This window comes from Vespa mandarinia, chromosome 7, assembly GCF_050613455.1.
Source record: "Vespa mandarinia isolate Hongniang chromosome 7, ASM5061345v1, whole genome shotgun sequence".
NCBI lineage: Eukaryota > Metazoa > Arthropoda > Insecta > Hymenoptera > Vespidae > Vespa > Vespa mandarinia.
Window position 1 is genome coordinate 880,001 of NC_140816.1, and position 19,096 is coordinate 899,096.

The window sequence follows — 19,096 nt, forward strand, 5'->3', positions numbered from 1 at the left end:
TTCGTATATCCTAATCGATAGTAAAAAGGGACGTATCAAAGTCGTTAAAGTGTATTTGTTGAGAAAAGCAGACGCCGTGCTTGGATAAAAAGTACCATCATTGGGAGATAAAGCGAAACACCCCCAAAAACTGATATGACTGAGTTATGTGGACAAATACAATCGTTGAACATTCTGAATATACGTGTTTTTGTTTCTATGCAGTAACATATTAATGCATTAGGTATTTCATATAACTACAGATATGTATATACATACACATACGAGCGCGCGCGCGCACATACAACACACACACACACACACACAATTTTTTTCATGTACGTATCTAATATATTATTATCGTTGCATTTCAATGCTCGTGCTTTTTTACGTTGGTATTGTTGTATTTTACGAGCCTTACCAATCATTAAAAGGTTAATGAGATTTTCGCAGTGCGACAATGCAGTTTTATCCGTTGTTAAACGAATGAATAAAAATAAAAAATACGTTGGCTTTCGACTTCTTATTAAAATTAATTATACGACCTCTCTTTTTATGATTTTTCTTTTCATTTCCTCATTTTTCTTTTTTCTTTTTTTCTTTTTCATTCTTTTTTTCTTTTTCCCTTTTCCTCATAAAAATATCAGTTGTCGATGTTAGATTAGAGAAATCTAATCATCGAAAATGTGTACGTATTTGAGAAGAACAGGAATGTAAGTGCTTTAAGATGCGAATGTTAAATGAGTTATCACAAAATTACTATGATTATTTATGCTCACGTTAATGACTCACCGATGATCTGAGATTTTTCTCGTTGATTTAAGCGACGTCGACGGTTTATGTACGTACCTGAAATAAAAGAAAAAAAATTAAATGAGCTTGTATAACGTAGATATTTGTGTATCTCGTTTGGCACTGAAACAGATCAACATTTTATTAAATGTAAAATTATTATAGTCATTTTCTAATCTTTATTATCTTTATTAAAGATTCGCTCAATAAACAACTTTCGAATGCCTTCCACTAAATGATTCCACCTGTCCAATCAATATTTTCATAGAATAATACGCATAATATCCAATAACCGTATTTTATCCTTGAATTTATGTAACAACCATTTGACCATTATTTGCAAGGTTTCCTTAGTCGTATCTATCTAACTTTGCGAAGGCTGGCCGATAGATCGTTCATTATGTAACAAATTTTCGTATAACAAGTCGTAGACAGAATATAATCATTTTTTCTTTTTTTTTTTTTTCATTTTTCATTTATATTCCATTTAAATTTCTAAATGAACTTTATCGTTCAAACTTATACTAAATTGATTCGTCGAACGTAAAGCATATAAAATATCCACATATTATACATGCATACATTAATTTTCTTTTCGATAACGAAACGTGGTAAAACATGGAATAGTAAAGTAAAAAGTGGAATAGTCATTTCTTCCTTCAAAGAAATCATTTCCTTTTACATAACGTATTAGCAAAAGGTAGGTAAAGGAGCAAAAGTAGCAATAACAAATAGAAATTGCAACATCAAGAACAATATCAACAGCAACAGCAACAGTAACAGCAGTTATAGTAGCAACAGGAGCATCAGCAATAACAGCAATTGCAGTAGCAGCAGGAACAGCAATAGTAGCAAGGTTTGTGGAAGTAACAATACGAACTTGTATGATCGAGCTCGACGCTAATTTCTCTGGAGACGCACAAACTTTCGTTCTGCTCCGGAGGGTGGCCATTCCTATGGTCGATATGGCCGTGGCGCCGATAAACGGCCTTAAAGTAGTAGCATTACTTTAAGAATGGAGAACGAGGGAAAAAGATATATATATATATATATATATAGAGAGAGAGAGAGAGAGAGAGAGAGCTAGAAAAGGATAGAGAAAAAGAGAGATGAAAAGTAGGAATCGAAGCATAGAGGGTCAATGCACTCGAGTTGCGATGTTGGATCCACCCCTAGGCACGCGCAAATGACGTTGTTGATGGATCTGGTCTATGAAAGGAAGGACGCGAAGTTAGAGAGAGAGAGAGAGAGAGAAAGAAAGAAAGAAAGAGATAGAGATAGTAAAGTAGTGGGGGGAGGTTGCACGGGTGGTGATTGATGAGCCCTCCGGTCCAACCGAATCACCCTACGGCGTAGTCTCGATCGTTTCTTCCTATCTCTCGCGTTCTCATACTTTCATCGAGCTGACCTCGTTCGAATGAATCGTCTTCTTATCTCTCCTGCCAACTTTCTTCCACCTCTTATATTTTCTATTTTCTTTCTTCTTCTTCGGCCGTAGGAGTACTCCTGCTCGTCGAGAAAACGTAAGATGTCTTGCATCGTTTATGAGTCGAGGAGAAGTCTCCTCTCTGCAGACTACTCTTTACAGACTACTTTCCCATCTTACCGTCTGATATCATCTACGATTTTATCTTCGAGGTCATTCTCCTTTATATTTTGTTTTCTTGTTGTTTTTTTTCTTTTCTTTTCTTTTCTTTCCCTTAACATCTCATGGTCCACACTTTTTCGTCAATCATTAATATTCTCATCAATATCAAAACCATTCTGTTGCTCCTGAAGGGGAAAAATTGTGTGTCTCCCTTCGAAATTCCCCTCTAAACAAAATCAACCTCCAAGAGATGCATTTACGATCACAGATTGGAGATTTAAAGATTTAGACAATTTTTTACTCTAGAGAGAGAGAGAGAGAGAGAGAGAGAGAGAGAGAGAGAGAGAGAGAGAGAGAGAAAGAAAGAGAGAGAGAGATAGAGAAAGAAAGAGAGAGAGAGAGAGAAAGAAAGAGAGAGAGAGATAGAGAAAGAAAGAGAGAGAGAGAAACAACAAAAAAGATACCCCTATACGATTACAATATATCCAGTTTGTTTATATTGCTGTAAAAAGTTTCCAAATAGCTTATATCAAAAAGATAATGATTTGATCGCATTTTAAATGGAAATTGTTAAAAAAAAATTCTCCTCGTAGGGTATACGAAAGTTCTTAAAAAATTGCTAATTCATTGTCAATATTCGAGATGCAAATTAACCAACTTACATATACCATTTTTCTCGGTGGATTCTCGGGAAGATGGAGAAACCACAAATTTCTACCACATTATTTCGTAACCCGAAATTATTTGATGATGGTGGCGATGATGATAAAGATCGCGTGATAAAGAATTCCGATCCTTATCGTAATAAGAAGGTAAAGCAAAGCAACGGTAAGAGCATAATCCGATATAAACGTAATAAAAGTTTCGGAGGATCGTAAGAAATAGCAAGTGGGAGTTGAAAGGGAGGGGGATGAACAGTCACGAAGTTGTTGTTGAGAGAGAAAGAGAGAGAGAGAGAGAGAGAAAGAGAGAGAAAGAGAGAGAGAGAGAGAGAAAGAGAGAGAAAGAGAGAGAGAGAGAAAGAGAGAGAAAAAGGGAGAGAGGTTACGATGGATGAAAAAAAAATAAAAAAGAAACGAAAAGATGGATCGTCGAGAAGGAAAGAAGAAAATACAATTAAAGGCGTTGGAGATAAATTCAGGTGGCACGGTACGATGAAAAGAATGGAAGAGAAAAAAAAACAACAACACTTGCTCACGTTCGTAAAGAGAAGAACGAATACGAAAGAGAGAAAAAGATGGCGGTAGCGGTAGAAGTAGTGACGGTAGTGATGGTGGTGAAGGTGATGGTGATGAAGCTAGTGGTGGTGGTAGTGGTGGTGGTGGTGGTAGTGATGGTGATGGTGGTATTGCGAACCGGCTAGGTTGGAGTGGGCTTGTCGGGCGTGAAAGCTGAAAGGTGAGACGAGGGATAGAGCGAGGTGAGTGAAGGACGAAAAGATTCGCGATAAAGAAACGCTTAATTGGCCCTACGATCGAACGAGGAAGACCGGCTCTTTCATTTCCGTTTACGCTTCGATCGGCTGCTTTCCGTCTGGCTTGAGTGAAAAGGTTCACGAATCGATCACGTGCGAAAAGGAAAACTGAAGAGGGCGAGGGAGAGCAGGAGGGATGATTTTCCAAGGACGAAAGAAAAAGATAATTAGGAGACAAATTTTAGTAACGAGTGTACGCCAACGAAACGAACGCGAGACACAAAAAGTCAATGTATTCTTTTACCAATCATGTTTTACGTTCGATTGAAAAGAAACGACGTTAAAAAAAATACAAAGTTCAAAAGGAAAAAATCGAAGCACGTCACACTCATCGCAAAGTATATGTACGAATCCTTTTACGGACTTTTCTAACCAGACTTTGCAACTTTTCTGTCTACTTGATTCAAAGAACGTTGAAAAATTATCGAGGACGAGATAACTTCTATTCTTGATAATGATGAAAGAAAAAAGAATTTAAAATGATTCCGTGCATACAACGATCATTCGCTTTTATCTGCATCTGCTGCCAATTCGAGGATGATATTATAACGAAAGAGATAGAAAGATAGATAGAGAGAGAGAAATAAAGAAAAAGAGAGAGATAAAGATAGAGATAGAGAGAGAAAGAGGGAGAGAAAGAGGGAGAGAAAGAGAGAGAGAGAGAGAGAGAGCAATGGAAAATTTTACCAGACAAGGACATTCTCGAGAAAGGTCAGAAATCGCGGGAATCTCTAATTAAACTGAGCGACTCGAACTAAATCCATCCATCTTAATCGCGCCTCGTACCACCGAATTCTTCCACCTCGTCCTGTCCTATCCCGATTGGCTACGGGTATGCAAGTAGAAGAGATCGATTCTCGGTTCGAGGGGGCATTCGTTAATGGGCTCCGGCCTGGAGACCGCCTGGGGAAAGAAGCTAATTGCAAATGCGCCATATACCAACGTCGACTATGACTATGTCTACGTCTACAACGATGACGACGACGACGACGACGATGATGACGACAACGACGAGAACGAAGCGACTGCTTATTAATTTCCCTAATGAATTGACTGCAGCGAGGCTCGCGGCAGAACGTCTGTCCCGCATCTACGATAATCGAACGATTAAGTGCCAATTAATCAACAGAGCGTTCGCAGCTTCCGTGCTTGTCAATCGAAAGTCTCTCTTTCTCTCTCTCTCTCTCTCTCTCTCTCTCTCTCTCTTTCTCTCTATCCATCGTTGAGATCTTGTCGACCTCTTCAAGAGTCACCGTATCCCTGACAAGAAGAAAAAACAAAAAAAGAGAAAAAAGAAATTCCCTAGGACTTCAACGATATTTTGAAAATATCGTCTAAAACGCTTTTTCTTAGTCTCTCTCTCTCTCCCTCTCTTATTTTTCTTTTTTCCTTCTTTCCTTCTTTCCTTCCATTTTGGTTTCTATCGATTTTACAAAGAATAGAAATTCCCGTCGTTTCTCTTTCTCTTTTCGATCGATTCGCCAAAGCAATCGATTACAGACAGTTCTCACGAAAGCTATTACCCGACGGAAACATTAGAAGGATTACCCGTTCGAATATAATACCCCAGCAAGAAGTAGTCGACGCGAGAATTTTAGCGGTTACACGATATTAATAGGTCTCGAACGTTCCACGGCAAAGATGAACTCTGAACCGGGAAATGCAATACCTTAACAACAACGGAGTCTGGTATTATCCTTTCAAGGCTCTAGGGATACTTTGCAACTACATATGCGATACTTACTCGTACTGTTCTTTTCCCTGGACTTTGTAATCCGTAACAAAAGGCAAACAATATGCATCAGAAGAAATAAAAGTCCATCTTGGTAGATAGAATAAGGATTTAGAGGAGTGTCAGACCAAAGACAGTTTGAAACATTTAGAAATGTCAAACCGCAAGGCATAGACTTGGAGCATCGAAGGAAATGCTCATCGCAATGAAATAAACTGCATAACTATTCGTGTTTCACTGACTTACGAATACCACCTAAAAAGGAAGAAAGATAGATAGAGAGGGAAGGAACGAGGGAGAAAGAGAGAGAGAGAAAGAGAGATCACTTTTTTGCGGTTTTCTTGCGGGACCACGGAAAGAAATTTTGCGGTTGCTCGAAGATACGGTTCGAGAAACTCTTCACTTCAGAGGGGACAAGTGGGGAAGAAGAGGGGGCTAGATCGGTGACTTTCGCCCCGGGAGTTTGACCCAAGATCGTAATTGATTCGAGAACCGAATAAAAGAGGTTGACGGATTCGCATTTAGATCCGTTGAACGTTCAGGCTATAATCCGAATTTCAAGAAATTTAATATTTTATGATAAGAGAGAAAGAGAGAGAGAGAGGGAGAGAGAGAGAGAGACACATAAAATTGTGTAAAATATTTGTTCTCAAATGATTCAACGATGGAATGTAGAATAACAGCATTAAGCGACGCTTTAGTCAAAGTTATTTTACTGAGTATATCAAAAACTTTCTCGGATGGTAACATAGGTGCCACATTAATTGCGATAAATGACGTGACCTTGAAAAGTTTCCAAGCACAAGGTCAGAAGAAAAGGATTCTTCAATGTTTTGGCAGTAATGCTGGGCTGGCGTCCGTTTGTCTGGCCATCGCTTTCCACCGACTCTTTCTCTTCTGGTCTCTTCTTTCCTCTCCCCTGCCACTACCCTTTTTCTACCCTTTTTACTCTTTAGTGCAAGCCTTTGTCCCTCAGGATATTTGCGGAGCTTTGTTTTGCGCGACAGCTTGCATAGCGGCTTAAATATACGGTCGCTAATGGCACGGGACATGGACACAAAAGGTACCCCCGGATGCTGACAAATGTTTATTTATAATTTGACTATGGTCAAGAAAACAGTAGAGAGTAGTGTGTCGTGTGGAAAAAGTAACTGTGACATCTTTAACGTTATTTATTCCCTTTTTGTACTCGACCTCGAAAAAACAAGTTCGTTGCAAGTACCTCGCTAATGTTGCAAACTCGTGGAAAAAGAATTCTACTTACAGTCGGCTCAAGGTTGTTAGGAGAAATATAATCATTCCAATTGGTTAGCCGAAGTTTGCGAATAGTTTTCGAATAAAATAATTCATCTTGCGAAACGAATTTTTAAAGACGTTGTGCTATGAAAACGAGGATCAAAAATCTTGCCAATTCATATTAAGCATTGAAGGGCGTTGCGTCGAAACGCATAATTCGACTAAGAAATATCACCGATCGACGGCACCTGCGCATTAGCCAAGCGTTCGATCTTACACAGGTAGTCCCTGGATGGCAGCACTGTTTGTTTCATATACAGGTGAAGCAGAGATCGGTGATAACATGGCGATGTAATATGGCGATGTGCCACGCCGATAGATGGAGACGTGACTAGCCTCAGGGCACGGCGGGAAACTATGAATTTGACTGGAAAAGGAACTTCGTTGTTACTCCCGTCGGAATAGAATCCAGATACGTTTCCCGAAATCCAATGTTCTAGTCAGTGTAGCCGAAGGGCTCGAGACACTTTATAGCGATGTTGTTCCCGACGTGATAGGAAGGAACGACAAGAATCTTGGTAAAAACGGATAGATAACAGGTGTCTGTCTATTCGCTTGGTGACTCGAAAATCTCAAGGGTGCTTGCATTAAGGAATAATATACAAGACAAGCTTGCGATTATTCGAACGTGTACAAAATGAGAATACGTTTGAACGTAGCCAAACGGAAGAAGTTTTTTTTCCAAATAGATACACTCGGATACTCGGCGTGAAGCGTTGATAAGAAAACATCAGAAATAGAGGGAAAACATCAGAAATAGAGAGAGAAAGAGAGAGAAAAAGAGAGAACTAGGGTATCGACTGATAAAAGCACGTGGTAACAATGTTATACATCTAACGAGATAACGAGTTCATTAAATCAATAACGAATACTTTATATCATGCAAGTTAACGAAAATTCTTAAACGTAATCATCCATTCTCTTCTTTCCAAACGCATAAACTGAAAGCGTATGAAAATAATGAAGATTGAACGTATAAATATCTTATCCCTGGCGGTAACGTGTTAGTAGAAGAAAAAAGAGGATATCGATCATAAAAAGGAGAAAGAAAGAGGAGAGAGAGAAAGAGAGAGAGAGAGAGAGAAAGAGAGAATTCGATTCGGTTCGAGTCGCAAAGTGGTATATACATCGGATAGCAGTCCAGCAATGAGAAAGTCAGAAGTATTCTTGACAAGAACAAGCCAAACTCGCGCCCCCAAAAATCGATTATATTTATCGAATTCCAAGAGTCCATTCTTCCGGAATGGTGACGTGTCTTTGGAAATAAGTCCGATAACTCTGTTTTACGAGCGCTAGCTCACGTTAGACAAAAGGAGCCCTAGAGGCTTTCTATTTCGGTTATATCGAAGGACGTCCGAGAAAAGAAGTGCGAGATAACAAGGATCCAAAGGGTCGTCGTAGCAGTCTAGAAAGGGTTATCTAATAAGCTACCTCGAAAGGGTTACCTTTCCCCGTGTTTCAAAAGAGTCAAACCACCCTACCAACTTACCACCCTAGCACCTTACCACCCTACCACCTCTTTCACAAGTCTCCGCTGGCTCCGTTCTCTTCTTTCTTCCTTCTTTACTTCTTTTTCCTACTTCTCTTTATCGAGTAAGGTTCCCCCGTATCGACTACGATCGATAATGTCTGTATTCACGATTCCTCGTATAATCTTAAGCAATATCGTATCTGGATGGCGCCACCTCGTAACCGGCACGACACTCATCGATGAAACCGGCGACCCCAATCCGTGATTTCCATCGACCATTGGAAGTCGGAACCATAATCAACCCTTCGTGGAAAAGGGATCTAACAGGGTCAGAGAATGTTGCACTGGCGGGGAAAGACCTTTTTTGATTTTCGAGACACCCTCTCGCTTAAATTTTCAGAAAGATCTTTAAACATTCAAACGAAGAGGGTGGATTTATAATTTGATCCGATAAAACGTTCAAATTTGCTTCGTTCAGTTTTAAGTACTACTCTAAGATAAAATGTCTGTAAGCGAGAGATTTTTTTTAATAGGTAAAGAGAAAAAAAGGTATTCGAAAAGGGTAGACCAACGTAATGTGCAATCGGATGAAACCTTAGATGTCTTGAAAGTAACGTTAAAACCATCCCGTCCTTCCCACCTTGGCCAGCTCCAACCGCGTAACTGATTACATGAAAATCGCTGTCATAATATAGGTCAGACGACATATCATAAAATGTTCAAGGACGTTAAATGTAAAAAACTATTTAGCGAACTTTTATATACTGACATCTAATGAAATTGTTTGTTATAATTTGTAAAAGAAGTTGTAGCCAAAAGGAAAGAGAATATGAAAATAAGAAAAGAAAAAAAAGAAAAAAAAGAAAAAAAAGAAAAAAAAAGAAAAATAAGACAATTTTCCAATTATTAAAGTATATGTTCTTTGTCATTATCATTAGAAAATTTTGTTCGTTGACAAAATCGAGCTATTCTGCAAATAAGCGAAATGATTTTTAAAAAGTCAATTAGATTCGTGTTTTCATCTTTATGAAACGACCTAGAGTCGCTAAGCTACTTGGCAGCTTTTCCATTTTCTAATGTCGTCGGTTTTAGCGTACTTAATTGCAACCTCGAATGATCTCAATGGATCTAAAAACAGGTATTTGGAAACTTGGTGCTTTTCGTGATCGTAAGCTGACCGATATTGGTCACCGAAATGAGTTTTCGCGTGTGCCTACTGTCCACGAGTCTTATTCGTAGTCCTTGCGTGTGAAAAAGATTTATGAGAACCTGACGATGACGTAAATCACCTAATATATAGTTCACATACCTTCGGGAATGCGAAGCTATTTATAAGCGATGGTAGGTAAAACGTGGATATAGGTGACTGTGATTCGAATAATTCTACATAAGCGAGAGAGAGAAGGAGAGAACTCGAACGATCGATACTCTCTACGGGCAATTAACCTGAATCACGAAGAACGGCAAAAACAATGAAAATTCAAGTGAATTCGTCTACTACACAAATCGGGAACTCGATATTCGAATCTAACGTCGATTCTCAAAAGTTCTATTACAAAGTCTTTGAAATAAGAGTTTACATCCATCTCAAAGAACATAAGTGAAAAGAGAGAAAGAGAGAGAAAAAGAGAGAGAGAGAGAGAGACAGAGAGAGAGAGAGAGAGAGAGAGATAGAGAGAGCGAGAGAGAGGAGTTTAAAAGAACAGACTAGCCGAGGTTACAGTGGGATTTTCTAAGACTTGACCTACTATTGCAGTTTAAAGTGTCGCGCTGACACTTCCCAAGATGGCGTCGTAGAAAGTACGCCCACTCAACGGAGCCTTACAATGCTTCTAGAGAGCTTTTTGTTCTAGAATAAAGACCATCGTACCCGATCTGAGTTATACACACTTTTGCTAGACCTTTTGCTAAATATCCTGATTTTTAAACATTGAAAGCAGATACTTAAATGTTCATCCAGATTTGACAAAATTTATAACGAAATTTATTTACTGAAAAAATATCAATAATCCTGTTCTTAAAGCTCATATTATAACATATGTTCCTCGCACGAAGGAAAATATTTTTCTAAAAGTTCTACCTCTTTTTTCCTTTTTTTTTCTTATCCTCTTTTTCTTTTTTTTCTTTTTTATCGAATTCACAAAATTATATCTCTCTATTGTTAGACACCTATAAAAAGATTCGCTTTACACGAAAAATAATTTTCAACGGTGCGTTGTCAGTCGACGAGAACGTCTGGCTGTTTTAAAGGGATCCGTGAGAGAGCAAGGAATGAATTAACGAAGACATCGAAACCCCATTACTTTCACGGTGGCTTCGGTAGGTTTTAATTGCGGATAGAAGGTAGAAAGATATTACAAATATGGCACGGATCCAACTGCTTTGGATCCGGAAAAAATAATAGTCCGTTAACTCGGCAGTCTGTCCGTCTATCTCTCGCGAGAAAATCATTCAACCTATTTGCAGGCTCTCGAAGAATTCTCTTTCTGTCTTTCTACCTCTCTCTTTCTCTCTCTCTCTCTCACTCTCTTTCTCTTTTTCTTTCTCTCTCTCTTTCTCTCATTCTTCTTCGTCTTGAATTCGTGTCTGCACTTGGAAAGATATTCGGTTTTTGACTTTTAGCAGCAGAAGGACAACGACGACGAAGACAACGTACTCATCCAACGGATTGTTATTCTCTGAGGCGTTGTTGTCCCGATCGACCATCAGATTTTAATTGCGGACAGAAGGAAGAACCATGAACGCGTCGGCTTGCATTAAGTAGAAAAGAACCGTCTTGGCACGGACATTTTCAGTCTCTTGGAAGATAATAATTACGTGATACAATATAGGCGCCGGTCTGCGCTGGTATCACCTTTCTCTCCTTGTTTCGGGGACAGAGAAGTAGCACTTTGCGTTACTGGGGTAACGAGGAGGATATTGCTGGATAATAAGACGGTTTTAAAAAGTATGATATAATGGACAAAACCGTTTTCGGTTTTAATGAACGAATGAGAACAACTGAGAAAGACTGAATGGTGGAAATTTATCAAAAACTATTTTTATCGGTGATAATGTTAATATTAAAAGACCATACAACGATATTGACCTAATCTTTTTTTAAATAATTACTCCAAGCTACTTTATTCTCAAATGACTATCTTTCTCTCTCTTTCTCTCTGTTTTCGAGATCGTAAAAGAAGTTCGTTTGAAGTTTCAGCTCCCGGAAGGTGAAGAGAATCCGTGATTTTATGCTACGAGATTCTTTCCTTCCTCATAGTCGACGTTGTCGTCGATTTCGTCGTCGTCGTTGTCGTCGTCGTCAGTGGTTGCAGAGGTATCGTCGTCATAAGGTTTCGTTGTGGGCGAACGACGAAGGAGAGCCTTGGCGATGGCACCCTTGCCCTTGACTGTAGGCGCGAGAATGCTTGTCTGAGGGTTGCCTGGACTCCCAGACAGACTGGGTAGACGCAAAAAGGAAAGTGAGAGAGAAAGAGAGAGCAAGAGGGAAAAGGGAAAAGCACCGACGAGACGCGTATCGTCCTACAACCCTCCGTCCGCCTACTCCTCTTCTGTATCTTTCATTGCTTCTATGCCTGAGCACAGTGTCTATGTATAGCCGCATAGAATCGTCGTTCATAGTGTCCGGACGTGGAGCAAGTAGAGTCGCCTCGAGTGGAGGGTGACGAGAGGACTGACGGAAGTTTAAGTGCTCCTTCGGCTTGCTCTCGCTGGTTCGCTCTAACACGCATAGTTAACTGGCTCGACCTGTCGACGCTATTGCCAGAGTTAGTTGTCAATCTCTAGGAAGCAACCTTTTCTTTGAACTTCCGTAGCAGCGGCGACGTTGTTAGTCTCTGTTCCAATGGCATCGCTAGAATTCACTAATGATTACCTCTTTTTCTTTCTCTCTCTCTCTCTCTCTCTCTCTCTCTCTCTCTCTCTCTCTCTCTTTCTCCGACATGAATCCGTCGACATTGTAACTAGTTTATTCGGAATACTAAGATTGGCCACTAGAGTACCATGGTAACGTTATCCGCTTATGGAAACACCTAACTCGTCCAACGTTGCGAACTATCGACCAGCATATTGTTTGCGTGTAATACGAGCTTCTACCACTCGTGGGAATCCTTTTAAGAAACTGCAGAGTACCTCTCCTGTCGTACTTAAGTGAGAAATCGCTCGGAGCATCTCAGCAGAGAATTGTAGAATAACGGTTGCGCGCACGCGTTTCTGGCAAACGCTTCATCGAATTCTTAATGCATTCCAAACCGTGCACGAGCTAGTAAACGAATGGATTCTAGCCGTACAGCAAGAATTCGAGAGATTCTTTGAATTCCACTCATGGGATTCCCTCAGCATCTATCTCGTGTTATGTATCGCACTTTATACGATTATCAATGTTCGGAAATTTTTTTTCTAATTAGAATCTTAAAAGATTTATTAGTACTCACCTTTCAGATGTTCAGGAGTATCCGCAGCACCGGCTCGCATGATATCGCTTAGATAATGTTCCAATGTCCGCATACTGTCCAACGGTGAATTTCCATTGGCCGTCATACGATCCTGAAAGCAATTCATTCGTTAACCCTACGTTTCCGATAAAAGAATTCGTTTTATTTTTCGGTATCGACATACACCAATAATAGATCCATCGTAAAATCACTTTTCATCGCAAGATAGATACTTCTTAGGAAGCTCGTATAAGTTAGCCCGCACTTTGCTAGCCAGAGGCAACCTGAATCTCGGTCCTTTCATCGCTCTTGCTATTATCCTTAATCGAAATGAGCTCCTCTGGTCAAGAAAAGACTTTTAGAGACGGGCGAGAGAACAGACAGAATGGCCGTCTCGCAGACGGCAGAGGAAAGAAACAGAAAAGACGAAGAAAGAAGGAGAGAAAAAGGAAAAAGAAAAAAAAAGAAAAGAGAACTAGCCGACGGTGGTGATGGTGGTGGCGATGGTGGCGGCGAGAGTAACCTGAAAGAAGATAGAGGTAGCAAGGTGAAACAGAAAGAGGGTGTAGGACGTGAAAAAAAAGAAGAGCTCGTAATAGACCACTTTCGACGAAGCGGAGTGCAGTAAATGCAAGAAAACATTGAAAAGTCTTTTTCCTCTTCATCTCTCTTTATTCTACACCGAGTTTTCTCTGATTCTTTTTTTCTTTTTCTTCAATCGCAAACCTATGTTGCACATTGTTTTCGTTAATAAAAAAAAAAATAAAAAAAAATCTTGTTTAGACGATGTACCAACGACAATAACGATGAAAGTGTCTAAAATGTCTTATAAAAAAATTCATCTACTAACAAATTCAACGTCGTTCTACTTTCATAGATTGCTTTTCTTCTTCTTCTTCCAATCCACGCAAACATTTCGCAATTCCTTGGTAGTATTTCACTGATAGGACTTCAGCAGAAAAGATCTCATTTGGGGATAAACCAATAAGTTTCTACAATGTTAAAATGGTTACATCAACTTACGTGGGTACATTCGTACAAGTATGTATTTACGCGTGTGTGTGTGTACGTGTGTATATATATATACATATATATTCATACATATATACATACATAAATATATGTATGAGTATATGCATGCTTGAAACGTATATGCTAACAATAAACTACAAAACAATGAGAATAACAACGAAATACGGGACAACGCGCGTAAACCCTTTTAGGTGATTAAAACTCACAAGGAAAGTATTCGAAAAGCACTTTCGCATTCACGCACAAGCATCTACAATACTGTTTCAACGATTCGGCATCGAGAAGAAAAGGGGTGATCGTGTTCTCGGTACTTTTAGCGGTTCCTAAAGTACCACTCCTTTCGTCGGAAGTTCGCCACCCGCTTTCACCCTACCTACCATAGGCTCTTCGCACCGTCGCGTCGTGAAAAAAAAAAGAAAGAAATAAAATAAAAAAGAAAGAAAGGGTCTCACGAGTTATGAGTACAGGCAGGAGCTTGGTAAATGAGCTACCAAAAAATGCTTGCCCGTATCCATTGACTCTGACCAATTGAGAAAAATGAGCGAAATATAACGGAAAATAAAAGCGGATGATGGGATAGTAAGAAAGAAATACTACTTGACGCGTACAAATATCGCAGCTGTCTATTTCCTCTTTCATACTGATTCTTCTATTTTCCTCCTGGGTGTATAGTTATTCGTTTGTCCGAGTGTGAATGATGTTTCACTGTTTCATGTTAGCAACGCGTTTTCATTACATATATATAATATATATAAGATATACAAATAAATGGTAAATTTCATATCTATTGAAGATAATTGAAGTTGAGATCGAATTATTCGAGGTTATTCTCCTCGAAAGAGATCTCAATGGTTAAAATTCAAATAATAAAGGTACATTGTTAAGCGAGGAGGAAGAGACCGTCAAAGTTTGTAATCCCGATACGTCTCTCTCACAATGTTCTCATTTAGTTCCTTTAACAGTGGTGCAATATTTCAATCGATCCGCTACGAGAAATTCGGATGTTTCTTTTTTCGGTGAAATGACCGTGACATTTATTTGGTCAAGTCCGGTGGGTCAATAAAAAAAAAAAGGAGTCAAAAGAAAATGAAAAGAAACGAAAGAAATATACATCCAATCCGGGAATCCGGGGATATATTTTCCGGAAATAGAGGGGCACGAAAAGTAGGAAACACATTCCTGAAGCTTCGACGTCAAATAATCGGTCCATCTCTCTTCACTGAGTACGGGCGGAGGTGCAAAAGGTGGCCCCACCTTTTCCACCGGCTCTCTTTTCTCGTCTCTTTCGAGCAACCTGCAACCCCCAGACCGCATGCTTGTTCATCCCTTCTCTCTTTTTTCTCTGACACACAGACACAGATAGAGATATACAAACACACACACGCAAACGCACACGTACATATACATACAAAAGCTTTTCTAACTTCTACCCTCTCCTTTTCTCGTTTTCTACCACTGAGCGAACCCTCTTCTTCCCCTACTCCTACCACCGACTTTACCCCTACCCCTTAGCGAATCACTCCCACTTCGTCTTTCCAGTAAAGCCACGGATGTTCTAGCTCGGTTCCAACCCACTTCCCCTTCCTTCCTACTGAAAGTATGCATACAAGCACGCGCGCTCGCGTTCACCTAACACCTACTCATTAACGAAAACTCACACACGTGAGCGCGTCCGCGCGCGAGTTCTCTCGTGCGTACTATCCGTCTCTATCAGACCCACAGCGCACGCCGTATTCTATCTCTCCCTCTCTTTCTCTCTCTCTTTCTCTCTCTCTTTCTCTCTCTCTCTCTCATGCTCTCGCACAGCACTGTGGAAAATCAATATAGGGAAACCAGGAAGCAGCAGCAGGGCGTCGACAGCAATCTCTGTGCAGCCTCCAACCCTGTAGCGCCCTTCCTCTCTCCCACTCTAGTAGTCTGACCGCTCCACCCCTTATTTTACCACCCCTACAAAGATATCTCGATCCTCTTCTGTTTCTTCTTCCTTTTCTTCTTCTGGTTCCATCGTTCGTTTATCTCTATTTCATGTTTATCCATGACCACCAGATTCGTACTCACGGATAACTATCGGCCCGTTTTCTTGCCCTACATCTTTCTTCTTTTCTCCAATATCTTTCTATGTTCGACCTTTTTTTATTTATCTCCTTTTTGTTTATCCATCCAAGCTCCGTTCTTGTTTAGTTTCCTTTATTATGAATCCCCGTTCGAACGGTAGAATGGAATAATTTCAATTTACTACCCTTATCGACCGTCCTACTATTTTTGGAGCAGCGGCGGTGCTGCGCCGCAAGTGCTGCCCTCTTTTCTCGTTTGTTTATCCGCGGTATAAAGGTCAGAAGTTGTTCCACTTACACGAGCCATACCATTGGCTTCTTGTTGCTTCACCCTTCCTCCTATTCTCTTTCTCTCTCTCTCTTTTCCTTTCTCTCTCTCTCTCTCTCTTTCTCTCTCTTTCTCATTACTTTGAATTCTCCATCTTACTTGTAGTATGTCATTAAATGAAATCGCTAACAAACCTACTTATTGTTATGTATTAATAGATATAAACCAACTCATACGTATGATACATAAATCGTTTCTTAATACCTATTGCCAGTCATGAACCTTGAACGATGACACTCTTGACCACCATTGATTACCGCCTACCCAACCATACTATCACCAAAGTCAATACTATTACCACTTCTACTACCATTCCGAGCGTTATCGTCGACGACGTAACACATCCACCCCTCCAACTAGGATTTACTGCGCAAATTTTCTACCACGTCAAAATAGGGAGAATGCACGAGGAAAGGAAATGCCAACGGATGACTGGAAATTGGGTGATTTGGAAGGAGTAACGAAGAAAACATTTCAGTGTCGTAGAATCGTATGAATGGGGAGCTCCGAATACTTGTAGTATAATTTTTATATAATTTTTATTAAAATGGAAAGAAAAGAAAAAAGAAAAGCAAAAAAGAACTAGACAAACAAAAAATGACTAGACATTTCTAAAAATGCATTTCACGACATAACGAACTGGTGAGAAAGATTTTTTCCTTCAAGATCTAGAGTCGTCTAATTCGAGAGGCAAGTTATAATTACGTACGAGAAAGCTTCAAGGACCGAAGACTGCAGCAAAGAGAAGACAAGAGTACCGGAAGTTACAGAAAACTTTCTTTTTCGCACTTCCATATCTTCGTCTAGACATGGTTGTTCTTGTGTCTATCTTCTCTCCCTTGTTCTATATACGTTTTTGTACTCAACGAGTCCTTTTTTTTTACACCATGTCTCGTCTGACGCACAATCTAGCGTACACGCACACACACACGCACGCACGCACGCACACAGACACACACACACGCACAAACACCTGAGAGGCACATAAGTCGACCTCTCAAAGCTCAACTGTATCTCAGAACATAGAATCCGCACACGCACGCATACACTCATATACGTATTGAACTTGCATGAGGTACTATGTGCTTTACAAGGTGTGCGCTTTCACCACGACTCCTATGATACATCCATTAGACTCCGTAGAGGAACAATAATTATTATGTTGGAGGGAATACTACTAGTGGCATCAAGGGTAAAGATGTATGTGTTATGCATGTATATATTTGCAATAGAGAGAAAGAGAAAAAGAGAAAGAGAAGGAGAGAGAGAGAGGGAGGGAAAGAAAAAAAGAGGGAGAGATTAAAGTTTGAATGGGAGATATACGAAAAGAAGTGAAACAAGACGAAGAGGAACACAGAGAAATGAGGAGAAACTCGAACGAAAAATGCTGAAGTGTCACCGACAATACTGGAAGACCTTTTAACGTATATTATGCAAACGCTACTTCCTATTCTTACTTCCCTTTTAACGTACCATAAGCTGTTAGGGATACATTCCATACGTGATTATATCAATAATAATATCGATTTAAAACCACTTTTATTCTTTGAAGATAACATCAATCGATTGAACATATTATGAGAAGTATAAAAAGAGAAAGAGAAAGAGAAAAACAAAGACAAAAATAAAGAGAGAAAGAGATAGAGAAAAAAAAGTTTCAGAATACATTTTTTATCAGCCCCAAAGCGAACACAAGAAACACGATAAAATTTCTCGAAAAAGAACCGCGTCATCGTAGGTCGATAAAATTGTGTTCTGGAAGGCTGATTTCCTTCGCGTAAGATTTATAGATAGCCCCCAGGTCCGTCTTTCTCCCTTCCTTTCTCGTTGAAGAAATCTGCTGACCCGAGGGGTCGATGCGGTATTGCCGGAGTGAAGATCACCGATAGAGTGAGGGAAGGGTGTGGAAGAAGAGTATACAGGGCAGACATAGCGTAGCCTGGATCCCTAGGCGTGTACGAAAGAAACGATTCCAGTCAGCTAACGCAAAGTAGGTCACTTCTCTCTCTCTCTCTCTCTCTCTCTCTTTCTCTCTCTCTCTCTCTCTCTTTCTCTCTCTCTTTCTATCTCTCTCACTCTCCAGGTTTCCCTCCATCGATAGAGTAGGACAGAGAGTTGACAGAAGAGAAAGGGGTGGTGCAGCAAAACGTACAGGGTGGTAACACTGCTGCGGCATAGAACGATGGCGGCAAAAGGGTGGAGAATGCGGAAAACAGTGGCGCCAGTAGTCGCTTCTCTACTGCAGATGATAGCGTACCTGTGATTGCGCTTAATTATATGAATCTACGTGACCGAACATGCATTAGGAAAACCTATTCCATGCTTTACAGTTACCTATGAAAACTTGACACCATTACCAAGTTATTGTTTATTTTTTTTTGGATATCTAACCTCGACAAATTTTCTATTTGAACTTTCTCCGTTCATCGTCCACGATTCGACTTCAAAAATTACAAGACTTTGTTTTATAATCGATAACATAGAACTTCTAACGTAGACAAGAGAAAATAACAAAATTTCTAATACAAGACCATATTTACGTCCATGTAAAATCTAAAGAAAACCTACTTTATCGACATCTAAATATACTTTTTGCAATCAACACGATCTATCTCTATCCAACGACACGAAGTACGAATAACGAAGAGTAATCAAGGATGTCCCTAATAACGCTCGGGGTACCATTAATCAAGCTTCACTAGCTTCGAAAGTCATTCTCGAAAGGTGACACGTTGTCGTTCCGAGGGGATCGTAAAAGTTGCCATAAACATTAGCCTGCTTCATCTCCGTTTCTTTCAACGGCAAATAATTTATGATGATATCGCAATTGCGTGACCCATATTCAGTAATTTCTAACAACGATGTAGCGAGATAACAATTAGAAATTGATTGTTAGAGCTAACTAAGCGATAAAAAA

The 19,096-nt window shown here is 39.8% G+C and overlaps 1 protein-coding gene across 1 annotated transcript in view; it reads right to left on the reverse strand.

Moving 5' to 3' along the window:
• Positions 1 to 19,096, reverse strand: part of orb2 (cytoplasmic polyadenylation element-binding protein orb2) — a 132,362-nt gene that overhangs the window by 105,661 nt on the left and 7,605 nt on the right. The window contains exon 2 of the mRNA XM_035863986.2: positions 12,766 to 12,877. Coding sequence (XP_035719879.1) covers positions 12,766 to 12,877 — 112 coding nt within the window. The remainder of the gene's footprint in view (positions 1 to 12,765; positions 12,878 to 19,096) is intronic.